The sequence below is a fragment of the Dipodomys ordii genome, unplaced genomic scaffold, assembly GCF_000151885.1.
Source record: "Dipodomys ordii isolate 6190 unplaced genomic scaffold, Dord_2.0 Scaffold155, whole genome shotgun sequence".
NCBI classification, from domain to species: Eukaryota; Metazoa; Chordata; class Mammalia; order Rodentia; family Heteromyidae; genus Dipodomys; species Dipodomys ordii.
Window position 1 is genome coordinate 2,387,994 of NW_012267371.1, and position 13,887 is coordinate 2,401,880.

Below are 13,887 nucleotides of genomic sequence, written 5' to 3' on the forward strand. Positions count from 1 at the left end.
TGTGTGTGTGTGTCTCTGTGTGTGTGTGTGTCTCTGTGTGTGTGTCTGTGTCTCTGTGTGTGTCTGTGTCTCTGTGTGTGTCTGTGTCTGTGTGTGTCTGTGTGTGTGTGTGTGTGTGTCTGTGTGCTGGTACTAGTGCTTTAACTGAAGCCCTCACACATGCTTGCTTAACTTTTTTTGCTCAAGGCTAGCATGCTGCCACTTGAGCCATAGTTCCACTTCTTGTTATTTGCCTGTTAGTTGAAGATAAGAGTTTCTTGGGATTTGTCTACCTGGGTTGGCTTTGAACCTTGATCCTCAGATCTCAGCCTCCTGAGTAGCTAAGATTACAAGTACCCTGGCACCCAGCTGTCTTTTTTCTCTTTCTCTTTGAAAAAAGCTTTAAAATTTTATATCATGAAAAATTTCCCCTTCTAGCGATTTGTAATTTCTATCAGGAAAACTTACCTTCCTGCATGATGCCAGGTGGTACTGTAACCTGCTGGCTGGCATTCTGTGGTTTGGGTCATAAGGACATATTTCTAAGGTTTCTGGCTCCATTAGTCCTAAATGGCAGGAGACACAGGTAAGCAAAGAAAAGGTTGATATTTAAGATCAGATTATCTTGACATAAGCCTGTTTTCTATTCTCAAAAGGGAAGTGGTGTGAAAGATACAAGTATGTCAAGTCTTAACTGTGGGAAGTTTTATTAAGGCAATAGCCTAGGCAGTTAGACAATAGAGTGAGGAATTACTGATTCCATGCCTTAGGAGACCAAAAAATTAATATTGTATGATATAGTCTTATTAGTTTTTTAAATAGACTAACTGGTGGCACATGCCTGTAATCCTAGCTATTCATGAGATTGAGATCTGAGGATCATAGTTTGAAGCCAGCCAGGGCAAGAAAGTCTGTGAGACTCTTATCTCCACTTAACTATGAAAAAGCTGGGAGTTTAGCTGTGATTCATGTGATAGAGTGCCCATCTCGAGCAAAAAGACTAAGGGACAGTGCTCAGTCCCTGGGCTCACATCCCAGTACCAGCGTGCACACATACATAAGAATCCTTGAAAATGGAAAAACCTGGGATAAGATGTTTAACACTGTAAGCTTGAGTGTCGGAGAAAGCAAATGCAGGGCAGCTGTTCCCTTCATCTTTAAGCATTTCCCTTCTCCATCTTTCTCAAGTTAAGCTCTTAATTGGCAGACAGCTCACAACTTTTGGGAGAATAAGAATACACAGCACAATGTTTAAGTTCAGGCTAGTTTATAATTGTTTTAGAATGTCAGTCTGAAATATCTGAAGTTGTAGATACTAACATATGAAGACTCCTAGATGTGAACAATATACCATCTCAAATCTGCTTCATTTTACTGCCATTAGGAGTCTCACTTTCCCCTAGGCTGGCTGTTTCTAGCTATCCTAGCAGACATTCATTTCAAGGACTTCAAGTTTCCAAGCAACAGCTACTGCTGAGGTTCCTGCAAAGCAGAGACATAGAGTTTTATAGTTGGGGTGGGAGAAGATCAAGCAAAGACTGACATAAGCAAATGCCCTAGAATAAACTATTTAATTTAATTTCTGCTTTGTATCGTGCTCAGGACATGGCCACAGGGCACAGAGCTAGGCTGCTAAATGTCAGATTTTCCTGAGGGCATTTTGGTGATTAAATCCCTGGATTTAGGTCTAGGTAGCTTTCAAGAACACAAGCCTAGGTGGTTCTTTCACGCTTTCTCTACATATTAGAGTCATGAGCAGATATTATTAACTGAATTGGCTTTCTAGAAATAAAGCCTAAGCATAATCCAATATTGGAGAGTTATCTTTAGATTCTTAAAAGATAATGGAAAGAGTATTTTAATATGAAAATGTAGCCTGCAGACAATTCCAAACCTTTATTTTAGTAAGCCTAGAAAAGTATACATTTTCTTCCTTCCTTTCTTTTTTTGTACCATTAGTGAGGCTTGAACTCAGAGCCCTGTGATCTCACTTGACATTTCACTCAACGCTGGAGTTTTATCACTTGAACAACAGCTCCACTCTGGCTTTTTGGTGATTAATTAGAGTTAACAGTCTATTTTTCTGCCCATGGCTTTGAACCTTGATACTCATCAGCTTCCTGAGTAGCTAGGATTACAAACATCAGCCACTAGACTGCTAAGACTGGTCTTAATAAACAGACTGTTTCAGGACAGGCAGTAACAACTAGTGACATTAGATTGCTTAATTATTGATAGTCTAGCCAAGAGTATGATGAAGCCATTTAACACATTTCAGACATGGCAGGAATATTCCAACCTTGATGCTACCTTGATGCCAAACCTAGCCCCAAAGATCTCAAGACCTACCTTATTCTGGAAGCAGTCTCTATCAAGAATCCCAGGGGAAGTATCACTGAAAGAGGAAGACAATCCTGTAAGCCACACAAGGTGAACAGTTGAAATTTGAGAGGAGAGAAAGCATAGTACTTTACAACCAGTGGTGGGCATCAACTTGCTCTTTTAAGCTTTCTTTTCAGTTCCTCTCCTCCCACAATAGGTTCTATGGTTCCTCGGAGGTTTGGAAGGTTTTGATGTCACAGCAAACTTACTTATGCGTGAAAAATCCCTGGGTAGCGTTAAGGCTGCAGATGCTTTGGTGCCACTCCAGAACAATTCAGTCAGAATCTCAAAAGAATAGATTATGGCTGAATGTGGTTTTAAGAGCACCTCAGGGGATTCTAGTTCATAGCTAGGGTTACTTAAGGGCTTTGTTCTGGGGTAATTAAATACTTTAGGAAGGCTTCATTAGTTCACAGGAGGAACGGCTAGATAATATTTCCAATAAAGTCCGTCAAGATCACCCCTTGCTATGCTTAGTCTCTTCTTTAAACTGGCCTTTCTCTTTGTGCGGTGTCATATTTCACTGTCTGGGATTCTATAACAAGCCCACTAAATATTCCCTTAAATCAAAATTTTAATTTATTGTTGGTATTCCTAATTTAATTCACTAGGCCTGGAGTCAAACATTTACATATGCCAAATCATTTAATTATTCCCACAGGTGTATGTGATCACCACCATTTCAGAGATTTGGAAACCAACTGAATCATAATGGCTTAAAGTTACTTAAAGTACATGTTGGAATAGCATTATTGTTTGAAGTAGCACATGCAAAGCCCTGAAAGTTACCTGGTATGAAGATATAGCTCAGTGGCAGAATGCTTGCTTAGCATGTACAGGCACTGCGTTCAATCCCCAGAAAAGAAAAGTAAATGGTATGTAGTAAATAAGTAACCAATGTATATGTATGAGTCAATTTAATATACACAACAGTCCCATAAAACTATCAATGTCATCTACATTTTACAAGCAGGAAACAGTCAGCTGGTAAGAGATCAAACTGGGATATGAACTCAAGCTGTTTGGATCTAGAACTGGACTCGTAGCCACTAAGTCAAACAGCTCAGCCCAGGGCCTGGAGTTGGTAGCTCACACCGGTCATTCTAGCTACTCAAGGGACTGAGATCTGAGGATCTAGTTCAAAGCTAGCCAGGGCATGAAAGTCCATGAGACTTATTTCCAACTAGCCACCAAAAAGCCAGAACCACTTCTGGCTCAAGTGGTAGAGTGCTAGCCTTGAGCAAAAAGGGTAAGGGGCAGCACCCAGGCTGAGTTCAAGCCCTAGGACCAGCACATGCATACATGCACAGACATACAACTCAGCCCATATTCAACTTCATGAAAGCCTGATTCTGACTGATACCCCAGTGTGAGCTTATACAGTAGAAGTCTTTTCAGGCTCTAGATATCTTTGACTTCAGCTAGGCAATGAGTATAGATTAGGTTTCTAGAGGCAGAGCCTGATTTAGAAATAAAGCATGTGGTATAGACCAAGTGCCGTAAGAGTTCAACAAAGGCTAGATTTGGGATTGCTGCTTTAGATCCTCAAGATTAAACAGGATTTGAGTTAACAAGAGGAAAACATATATATGTGAAAAGGGAAATGAATGTAGCATAATCCCAGAAGACTGAGAACACAGTCCCCACTAGGTTGGAGAGTTTATATTAGGGCACAGCAGGAAACAAGATTAGTTTGCTATGCAGCATCTTCAACCAAAGTTTTGGGATAAAGATAAGAAAACCAAGTGAGAAAGGGCCAAAAGCATGATACGTACCATGAAAAGCTTAATGCTATTCTGCCTTCTAGATGAGTCCTCTGGATGTTGGCTTGCTATTTATTCTCCCCCATCAAGTTAAAAGCCAATAGAAACCCCATAGATCTCTTTAGAAGAACCTGGGTTTCTTTGATAACAGCAGGTGATTCAAAGCTTCAGGGTTTATTCTAATCCCAGGCCTACAGCTTTTAAAGGATAAAAATCCAGTAGATAGACTGAAAGATAGGTTCTCCTTTCTAAAAATCTTAAGTCTTCCTTAGAGATGTTTGAAAGTTTACATTAAGCATTAGCATTTGTCAGTTTCTCTCCCTCTTCCTTCCTTCCTTCCTTCCTTCCTTTCTTTCTTTCTTTCTTTCTTTCTTTCTTTCTTTCTTTCTTTCTCTCTCTCTTTCTTTCTTTCTAAAATACATTCAATTGGAATATATTATAAACGGGTGGAAATATAACAATGAAACCTCCCTCTACATAAATAACATAAGGTAGTAAAATAATATATTCATTTTAGTGCAAACACATTAACCTCTTAAATAATGCGGATCACCTCCCTCTCTCCCCATTTCTTTCTCCTCTACATACCAGAGTTTGAACTCAGTGCCTCATAGTTGCTCAGCTGATGTTTATACCACTTAACCCATGCCTCCAATTTTTTTGAAGATGGAATGGTGCAGACTTAGCTGGCTTTGAGCTAGATCTCAGCATCCTGAAAAGCTAGGATTATAGGTACATCCTGACTCTGTTTTTCTAACTCACTTGGAATTATTGGCACAATATGAGCTCTCAGGATGTAGAAAATATGATTCAAGTGAGAGAAAACAAATTGGAAAGACAATAGATGCAAAGACAACTCTGTCTGATTTACTTTGTGCCTTGAAAGAACTTGAAATAAATGAAAAGTTTTCCTGAGTTAGAGGTGAAGACTTGGTTGGAATAACAAGAATATATTGGGGCTAAAATTTATTCAGTCATCAAAGACTTAGGGATCATTATTAATTAATCTTGATATTGTTTTCAGTTGTGGGGGTCTGAACTCTGGGCCTGGGCACTGTCCCTCAGCTCTTCAGTTCAGGACCAGCACTCTACCATTTGAGCTACGGCGCCACTTCCAGCTTTTTCTGCTTTTGTGGTGCCGAGGAATCGAACCAAGAGCTTCATGCATGTAAGGCAAGCACTCTACCACTGAGCCACCTTCCCAGCCCTTAATTTGGTTCTTCACAGGGCTCATTTCTCAAACTAGTATCAATAATTTGGTAAATTACTACAACTGGCATATTTATTAAGTTGTTACTGTGTCCAAGAGGTGTTGCTCTAGACCAGTATTACTCAATATGTGTCCCCTGGCACATTTGCGCCCAACACTCCTCCTCTACTTATAAATGAAGATTTCTAGGCTATCAACCTAAATTTCAGAGAACAGGTATAAATCTGTTTCTTTAGTGACTTTAAGTATCTTTGTACTAGAGCAGTGGTTCTCAAACTCAAAGGCGTAATCACCTGGAGGGCCTGTTAAGCCTGAGAGTGCTGAATCCAACCTGCAGTTTTGGGTTTAATAGGTTTGGGGTGGGGCCAGAGAATTCATTTGTCAAACAAGTGTCAAGGTAGTGCTGATGCTCTTGGAGAATCACTGTACTAGGAATACTGTAAAGGATATAATCTTAAGAAACATTCTCACCTGGGCACTGGTGGCTTACACCTATAATCCTAGCTACTCAGGAAGCTGAGATCTGAGGACTGAGATTTGAAGCCACCCCAAACTCAGAAGTCCATGAGACTCTTAACTCCAATTAAACAACAAAAGCTAGAAGTGGATGTGACTCAGAACTCCAGCTTTGAGCAAGAGAGCCAAGTAAGACTGAGAGTCCCTGGGTTCAAGTCTCACTAGTTCATGCCCAACTACCAATACCAAGAATCAAATAAAAAGAATCATTCCTATCATTAAGGAGTATATATTGTAGTTTGGAGAGAGAAGACATTTACCTAAAAAATAATAAGGAAAGCAAGTGATGGTGGCTCACACCTGTAATCCTAGCTACTCAGGAGGCTGCTGAGATCTGAGAATTACAATTCTAAGCCAGACAGCCTAGGCAGACAAGTTCATGAGACTCTTACTTCTAATTAACCAGCAAAGAGCTGGAGGTGGCTCAAGTGGTAGAATACCAGCCCTACATGGAAAAGGTGAGTACAACTTGCATCCTTAGCCCCACTGCTGGGGTCGTGTGAATGCATATGCATGTACAATAGTATATAACATAATATTTTTACACTGGGTGGGGTAGTTAGCAAGAGATGTATCTTAAATGATATAGGGCCTAAGGCTCAGTAAGGAGTTATAGAAGCATTCTTGAGGGAGCATATAAAAAAGGGGAAATCTATAAGTATTTGTGGGGGCTGGGTTGGCAGATACTTACCTGTCTGCTGTAGAGTTTTGTGTAGGACATTTATGGAGAATTAAAGCCAAAGGTAGGTGCTACAGTGTGAAGAACCCTGAAAGCCTGTCTCTTTCCTCAGGCTCCACTTCACAGGCTTACTGAAAAGTGTTGCATGGCCAGAAAGAGGAAGTCTCCTCTGCTGTGTGCATTAGAGGAAGCACAAGAAACCATAATGATTGCTTGCACCCATGAACCAATCACAGGGGCCACAGGAAGCCCAGTACACCAACCAGGCTGGGTCCTTCTGCACAGGGCGTGTCACCACCCAAACTTAGAGTGTGTAGGGAGCTCAAGGCCTTATTGTCTGGATACCCCTCTCTTTCCGTGGCCATCATGTCTTTGACCTCTGCCTACCAGCATAAATTAGCGGAGAAGCTCACTATCCTCAATGACCGAGGTCAGGGAGTTCTCATCCGAATATACAACATCAAGAAGGTAAGCACAAGTAATGAAACGGATCTAATTATTTCAGCAAGAGTAAAGCAGGGAACTGTAAAACTGGCAGGTCCAGAAGTTAGACCTAACTGATCTTCAGGTGCCCAGATTATGGAGGCCAGACGGTTTGGGGAAGCAGAAGGGGGCTTCTTTTTAGGCTTTCCCCTTCCTACATGCGATTCTTAGAGTGAGAGCAACTGCTTTACACTGGAATTGAAGGTAAGGGTGATGGTGGCAGTGGTGGGGAGGGTAATTTTGTTCTGAATGATTTGGACATGGGTCTGGGGCTAGAGTTCTGGGTCTTATCACTTATCCTCTCCTATGCGCCAAGGAAACCTAAAGCTAGGTCTGCAGCAAAAACATTTTTTTTTTTGGGTAGAAGTACTTCCCTTTAAGGAAAGAGAAATAGTTAGATTAAAAAAAAGTGGTAAGTGCCCTTTAAAGTACTTTGGGTGCAGTTCATGCTGTATTTGTATGCCTATGTGTGTAGGATTAGAACTGTGAGTCTGGGAGAAGCTGGTGGCAATGGGTGAGCCAGGGGTTAGCTAAGACATCAAAAGCAGAAATGAAGACAGGGACACTGTGGAAAGTTACTAGAAGTGAGAATAAGATTCTTGTGGGAGGAAATGTTTGTGCATTTTGCAATAAAACAAATCACTAGGAACATGTTTTCTTTGTTCCAATTTCCCCAGTAAATGCACTTTGGGATAAAAATATTCATTTAATAGGCATAACTGTGGGCCCAAGTCTCCCACAATTCTAACTCTATGACAAACCACTTTTCTTATAGCTTCCGTCTTCTCTTGAGAGGCGGGGACACGACTTCCTCTTTGTGCTGGGACCAAGAAGATGTTAAGTTTCACCCAGTGAGACAAGACACTGGGGTTGTTGCTTAGCTCTTAAGATAGTTGGCTCACTGTTTTGGAACTTGTTCTTGATCTACTCTCATGCTTTTATAATGAATTCCCTGCAGGGCTTTCCCCTAAGGATTGAATGATTCAGGTAAAGGTATGTTTCAGGGGGGACAAAGGGTTGAAATATAATGCGGTTTTTCTGTGCAGACTTGTTCAGACCCTAAATCCAAGCCGCCTTTCCTCCTGGAAAAGTCTATGGAATCATGTCTCAAATATATCAACAAGAAATTTCCTAACATAGATGTCCGAAATAGCACGGTGAGAGCTTGACCCTACTTTTCTTTTCTCTGACAAAATAGTATGCAAAGACCGTTCACATTCTCCTCTTTGGACAGCTTTTCTTCATACTTTTAGTTTCCTGAGGCATAAACATAAGGCTTCCAGTCGTGAGAATTCTGAGATGGGAGCCTCTCAAGCTGGAACATAGCATTGCTCTGTGTCTCTATTGCGAGATTCACAAGGACACTTTACCAGCCTAGCAGAATGTGTATATTTTAATGTTCTTCCTGGTTTCCACTGGGTATTTCCTTGCTTAGAACTATGTATCTAGTGGGCTATTCACTCTTTTGCCCTTATTAATTATTAGCAGTGAACTTCCTATCTGTTTTTCCTGTAGCTTCTTCTTATCCTGTTTCTTTTGACTTTGATTTAGATAGTATGTTTCTCCAGCTTTAAAAGGAATCTTGAAATAGCCTCTTATTTAGCTCTCTGAATCTAGTCAGAACTATCTTACCTAGGTAAAGAATCTCTATTTAAAGATGTGGAGAACATTGGAGAGATTTCACCTCCCATGTCAATGTATTTCAAACCTCTAAGGTGTTCAGGTATTAGTCCTTCTATGGAGTTAACTTTGGCCAATTGCCATTTTATTTTTACATGTTTTGTGTTTCAGCAACATTTAGGGCCAGTTCATCGTGAAAAAGCTGAGATAATTAGATTCCTCATCAACTACTACCAGTCATTTGTGGATGTCATGGAATTTCGGGTGAGCTCTTTTTGGACCAATTCTCTTTTGTAGGCATTGTCATTAATTAGTAGGTGTTCATTTTTGTGGCTTCATAAAGTTTTTTGAAAGAAATGAGGCATGTACTGATATAGAAGGATATCTAAATTGTACTGTTAAAGAAAATAAATGACCGATTATATAGAAACTATCCATCTTTTAAAAAGCCCCATTTTACCCTGTGGAGGAATAGCATTCAGGGATAGTGAATTCAGGGAAAGTATACATGATATGGAAGTACCTTGTATTTGTGGACACACATCTGAAAGGGGTCATTAGGACTTACAGAGAAGAGATTTCTTTTCTTTTCCTTCCATACTTTTTACCTGGAAACTCTCTGGGACCTGTCCCTTGTCCTCAAATTTTGATATTATGTGTCATCATTAAAAAAAAATCTCTAGGGGCTGGGAAGGTGACTCAGTGGTAGAGCGCTTGCCTTGCATGCCTGAGGCCCTGGGTTCGATTCCTCAGCACCACATAAGCAAAAAGAAAAAAGCCGGAAGTGGCGCTGTGACTCAAGTGGTAGAGCGCTAGCCTTGAGCTGAAGAGCTGAGGGACAGCACCCAGGCCCAGAGTTCAGGCCCCACAACTGGACCCAAAAAAAAAAATCTCTATTCACTCTTATTTTCAATTTCACTTCCAGGATCATGTATATGAACTTCTCAACACCATTGATGCCTGCCAGTGCCATTTTGATATTGTAAGATCCTTTATAGCCTTCTTCTATTATACAATAGGATTAAAGAAAAGACCAGGTGTAAGTTGAGACAGTGTAGAAAGGGATGGGACTAGAAGAATGGCTATTCCACTTATTCCTACTCAGGACCACAATTCTTTTGTAAAAAGTGCTGATGTTAAAATGTACTCAATGTAACTAGCAATGTGATTTAATTAATACAAATATTATACAAAATTTTCTTACTTTATTTCTTCCAACCTTCATGTACTTCCTTATTTCCCAGTCTCCTTGTATCTTGAGCCCTTATTTAGCCCTGGACTTTTGTACTGTGTGTGTGTGTGTGTGTGTGTGTGTGTGTGTGTGTGTGTGTGTGTGTGGCTTGTACTTAGGGCTCTGTCCCTTAGCCTTTATGCTCAAGGCTGGAGCTCTAGCACTTGAGCCACCCTTCCACTTCTGGCTTTTTGCTGGTTAATTGGAGATAAGAGTGTCACAGACTATCCTTCCCTGTCTGGCTTTGAACCATGATACTTAGATCTCAGTTTCCTGAGTAGCTAGGATTATACAGGTGTGAACCACCAGTGCTTGGTCTAGCCCATGACTTTTGTTTTAAATTTCTTCCCATGAATTTTCAATCCTCCAGGTTTCTACTTGTTGTAGATTCTTTTGGAGTCTATTTAACACTGTTAGGAAATTGCAAAATAGGGAGATCCAAATTGTTTGGTTATTCTGTTATTGGGTTCCTATATATTTTCCTTGCAGAATCTCAACTTTGACTTCACTCGGAGTTACCTAGACTTGATTGTGACTTACACCTCAGTCATTTTACTTCTGTCACGGATTGAGGACCGGCGGATACTCATTGGCCTGTACAACTGTGCCCATGAAATGATGCATGGGCATAGGTAAGTGAATGGAGATAAAGAGGCTCATTTATGATGATTTGAGGTAAGAAGGTAGCTTCAAAGGAAATAGATGCTGTGATTTCTCATAAAAAAATCTACATCATGGCCCAGGCAAAATAACATATGTTTTTATGTGTAGTTAACTCTTGATAATTGATTATCCAGTTTGCATTATCTCTGATCAATTTTTTTTGGTGGGGGGAGTCTGGTCGTGGGCCTGAACTCTGAGCCTGGGCACTGTCCCTCAGCTCTTCAGCTCAAGGCTAGCACTCTACCACTTGAGCGACAGCTCCACTTCCGGCTTTTTTTTCTGCTTATGTGATGCTGAGGAATCGAACCCAGGGCCTCATGCATGCAAGGCAAGCGCTTTACCCTTGAGCCACCTTTCCAGCCCCTGAACTATTTTTTTTTAACCTGGACTAGCTTCCACTCTGCTTTTTAGGATATTACAAAAGACAAAAAGAGGGCCAGGGGCTGGTGGCTCACACCTGTAATCCTAGCTACTTAACAGGCTGAAATCTGAGGATCGTGGTTCAAAGCCAGCCTGGGCAGCAAAGTCCTCATGAGACTCTTATCTCCAATTAACCACTCAAAACTGGAAGTGGTGCTATGGCTCAAAGAGGTAGAGCACTAACTTTTAGTGAAAGAGCTCAGGGACAGTGCCTAGGCCCAGAGTTCAGGCCCATGACCAGACTCCCCTGAGTTCAAGCCCTAAAACTGGCAAAAAAAAAAGACAAAAAGACATGGTTCTTACACAGAACCATGGTTCTGTGTAAGATGGACATTCAGATGTGTTTATATGGATACCTGCTCGTATGCCTGACCCACTATCTATCTATAGTTTCATGTCCCCCACCCGCCTTCGACATTTGTATAGACTAGTGTGATGGTCTTTGGGAATGATGGGGAATGCCAACCTATGCACACATCTTTATCCTATATACAAACATACGCTTTAAGTTTTTAAATTGTTATTATAAAGGTGATGTACAGAGGAGTTACAGTTAAATAAGTCAGGTAAAAAGTACATTTTTTTTTGGATAATGTCACCCCTTCCCTTGCTCTCACCCAGTTTTTCCTTCCTGTTCGTCCCCATATGTTGTATAGTTCATTTTCCACATAGTGTCTAGTGAGCACCACTGATGCATTTGTTTACCTTTTGTCCCTCTATTTCTGTGTCCCCTCACTCTTCCAAAGACAGATATATGAATAAACATGACAAACAGAAAAGAAAACAAACACAGCAACAAATTAAAAAATAACACCTCATTTCCATTTCCTGGAGCTCATTTTGATAAACATTATTTTATATGATCAGATGCATGTGGGCATTGCACTGTTGTCTTCTCCTAAGGAGATCCTCCTTTGGTCTCATTGTGTGACTGCCTAGAGTCCTGTATAATTTATCATATCCCAGTGTATTTTAGATTTAGCTTCTGAAGGGGAAACAAAGGAGGAGGCTACAATGCTTGATAAGAAATGTGCTCATTATCTTGCCCATGTAATTGTAACCCCTCTGCATAGTATTTTCACAATAAAAAAAAAGAAAAAAAAGATTTAGCTTCCACATAGGAGAGAAAACATGCTCTGTTTGTCTCTCTGAGACTGGCTTACTTCACTTAACTTGATTTGTTCTAGGTCCATCCATTTCAAACATAGGCTTTATGTCATGCTTAAGGCCTGTAACTTCTCCCTCCTTTGCTTTCTCCCAGTGACCCCAGTTTTGCTCGCCTGGGCCAGATGGTCTTGGAGTATGACCACCCTCTGAAGAAGCTGACAGAGGAGTTTGGGCCTCACACCAAGGCGAGTTCCCTGAAAGAGTGGAGAATTTCTCAGGCAAAGATGTCCCTGTCTGTGACGTGAAGGGTTTGTCTTTTCCTACAGGCTGTGAGTGGAGCCTTACTGTCTTTGCATTTCCTCTTTGTCCGGAGGAACCAAGGAGCGGAGCAGTGGCGCAGTGCCCAGCTTCTTAGTCTCATCAGCAACCCTCCGGCCATGATTGACCCTGCTAACTCAGACACAGTGAGTTCCCTTTTCCTTCTGTTAGGGAAACCATTCTCTGCCAAGGCTATATCTGTAGATTGTGCTTCTTTCAGGAGAATCCGCCCTAAGAAGGCTTTGGCCCTCTTCTAAGATTTATTTCTAAACTGATTACTTCTTGTGTTTTCTTTCTCTTTTTTTGTCTGTTTGTTTTTGTTTTTGGTGCTAGAACTGGGGCTTGAACTCAGGGCCTGCGTGCTGTCCCTTAGTATTTTTGCTCAAGGCTGGCACTCTACCACTTGAGCCACAGCTCTACTTCTGGCCTTCTGCTGGTTAATTGGAGATAAGAGACTCAGAAACTTTCTTGCCTGAGCTGGCTTTGAACCATGACCCTCAGACAACATCCTGAGTAGTTAGGATTACATGTTTAAGCTACAGGTGTCTAGCTTGAGGCCTCACTATTGCAAGGCAAGCACTATATGACTTGATCCATGCTCCAGTCTATTTGGTGGCTTTTTTCTTTTTAAAATCAGAACTGGGGTTTGATTCAGGGCCTTGTGCTTCCTGCATAGAAACTTTATCATTTGAGACATACTCCCAGCCCTTTTTGATTTTGTTTTTTTTTTCAATAAGGTAGTACTTTTTTTAAAAAAAAACACCTGGACTAATATGGACTATGATCCTCCTATTTATGCTTCTTGTATAGTTGGATTGAGAGTTGTACACACAGTTGAGATGGGCTCTCCTTACTTCTTTCTCTGGACTGACTTCTAACTCCAATCTTTCCCATTGTAGCCTCCCAAGAAGTTAAGATTACAGGCATGAGCTAGAATACTTGGTTCTGGTTGGTTACTTCTTTTTTTTTTCTGTGTATGTGGTTCTGAGGAATTGAATCCAGGGCCTCATGCATGCTAAGCAAGAACTCTACCACTAACCTACATTCCCAGCCACCATTGGTAACTTCTTTTTTTGTGGGGGGGTCCGGTCGTGCGTCTTGAACTCTGGGCCTGGGTGCTGTCCCTCAGTTCTTCACCTCAAGGCTAGCGCTCTATCACTTGAGCCACAGCGCTTTTTTCTTTTTGCTTATGTGGTGCTGAGGAATGGAACCCAGGGTGTCATGCATGCAAGGCAAGTGCTCTACTACTGAGCCATCTTCCCAGCCCTCTTTTTTTTTTTTTGTTCAGTTGTGGGGCTTGAACTCTGGGCCTGGGCACTGTCCCTCAGCTCTTTAGCTCAAGGTGAGTGCTCTACCACTTGAACCACAGTGCCACTTCTGGTTTTCTGGTGGTTAATTAGAGATAAGAGTTCCATGGACTTTCCTGCCCTTGAGAAACCGCAATCCTCAGATCTCAGCTTCCTGAGTAGCTAAGATTATAGGCATGAGCCACCAATGCCCAGCTTCCTGGAACATT

General features: G+C 41.3%; 2 protein-coding genes across 3 annotated transcripts in view; one reads left to right on the forward strand and one right to left on the reverse strand.

Moving 5' to 3' along the window:
* The window catches only part of Gtsf1l (gametocyte specific factor 1-like), a 10,214-nt gene extending 3,586 nt beyond the window's left edge, over positions 1–6,628 (reverse strand). The window contains exons 1-3 of one of the 2 annotated variants that reach the window (XM_013032478.1): positions 6,542–6,628; positions 2,329–2,374; positions 448–545 (exon numbers count right to left, since the gene is read on the reverse strand). In XM_013032478.1, coding sequence (XP_012887932.1) covers positions 448–540 — 93 coding nt within the window. In that variant the 5' untranslated portion in view covers positions 541–545; positions 2,329–2,374; positions 6,542–6,628. Of the gene's footprint in view, positions 1–447; positions 546–2,328; positions 2,375–3,150; positions 3,190–6,541 lie in introns of those variants that run through there. The other variant, XM_013032477.1, reaches the window with a different exon arrangement.
* Positions 6,629–6,851: 223 nt separating this feature from the next.
* Nckap1l (NCK-associated protein 1-like) overlaps positions 6,852–13,887 on the forward strand; it is a 57,077-nt gene continuing 50,041 nt past the window's right edge. Inside the window, exons 1-7 of the mRNA XM_013032431.1 lie at positions 6,852–6,997; positions 8,059–8,169; positions 8,804–8,896; positions 9,558–9,614; positions 10,353–10,495; positions 12,208–12,298; positions 12,380–12,517. Coding sequence (XP_012887885.1) covers positions 6,896–6,997; positions 8,059–8,169; positions 8,804–8,896; positions 9,558–9,614; positions 10,353–10,495; positions 12,208–12,298; positions 12,380–12,517 — 735 coding nt within the window. The 5' untranslated portion in view covers positions 6,852–6,895. The remainder of the gene's footprint in view (positions 6,998–8,058; positions 8,170–8,803; positions 8,897–9,557; positions 9,615–10,352; positions 10,496–12,207; positions 12,299–12,379; positions 12,518–13,887) is intronic.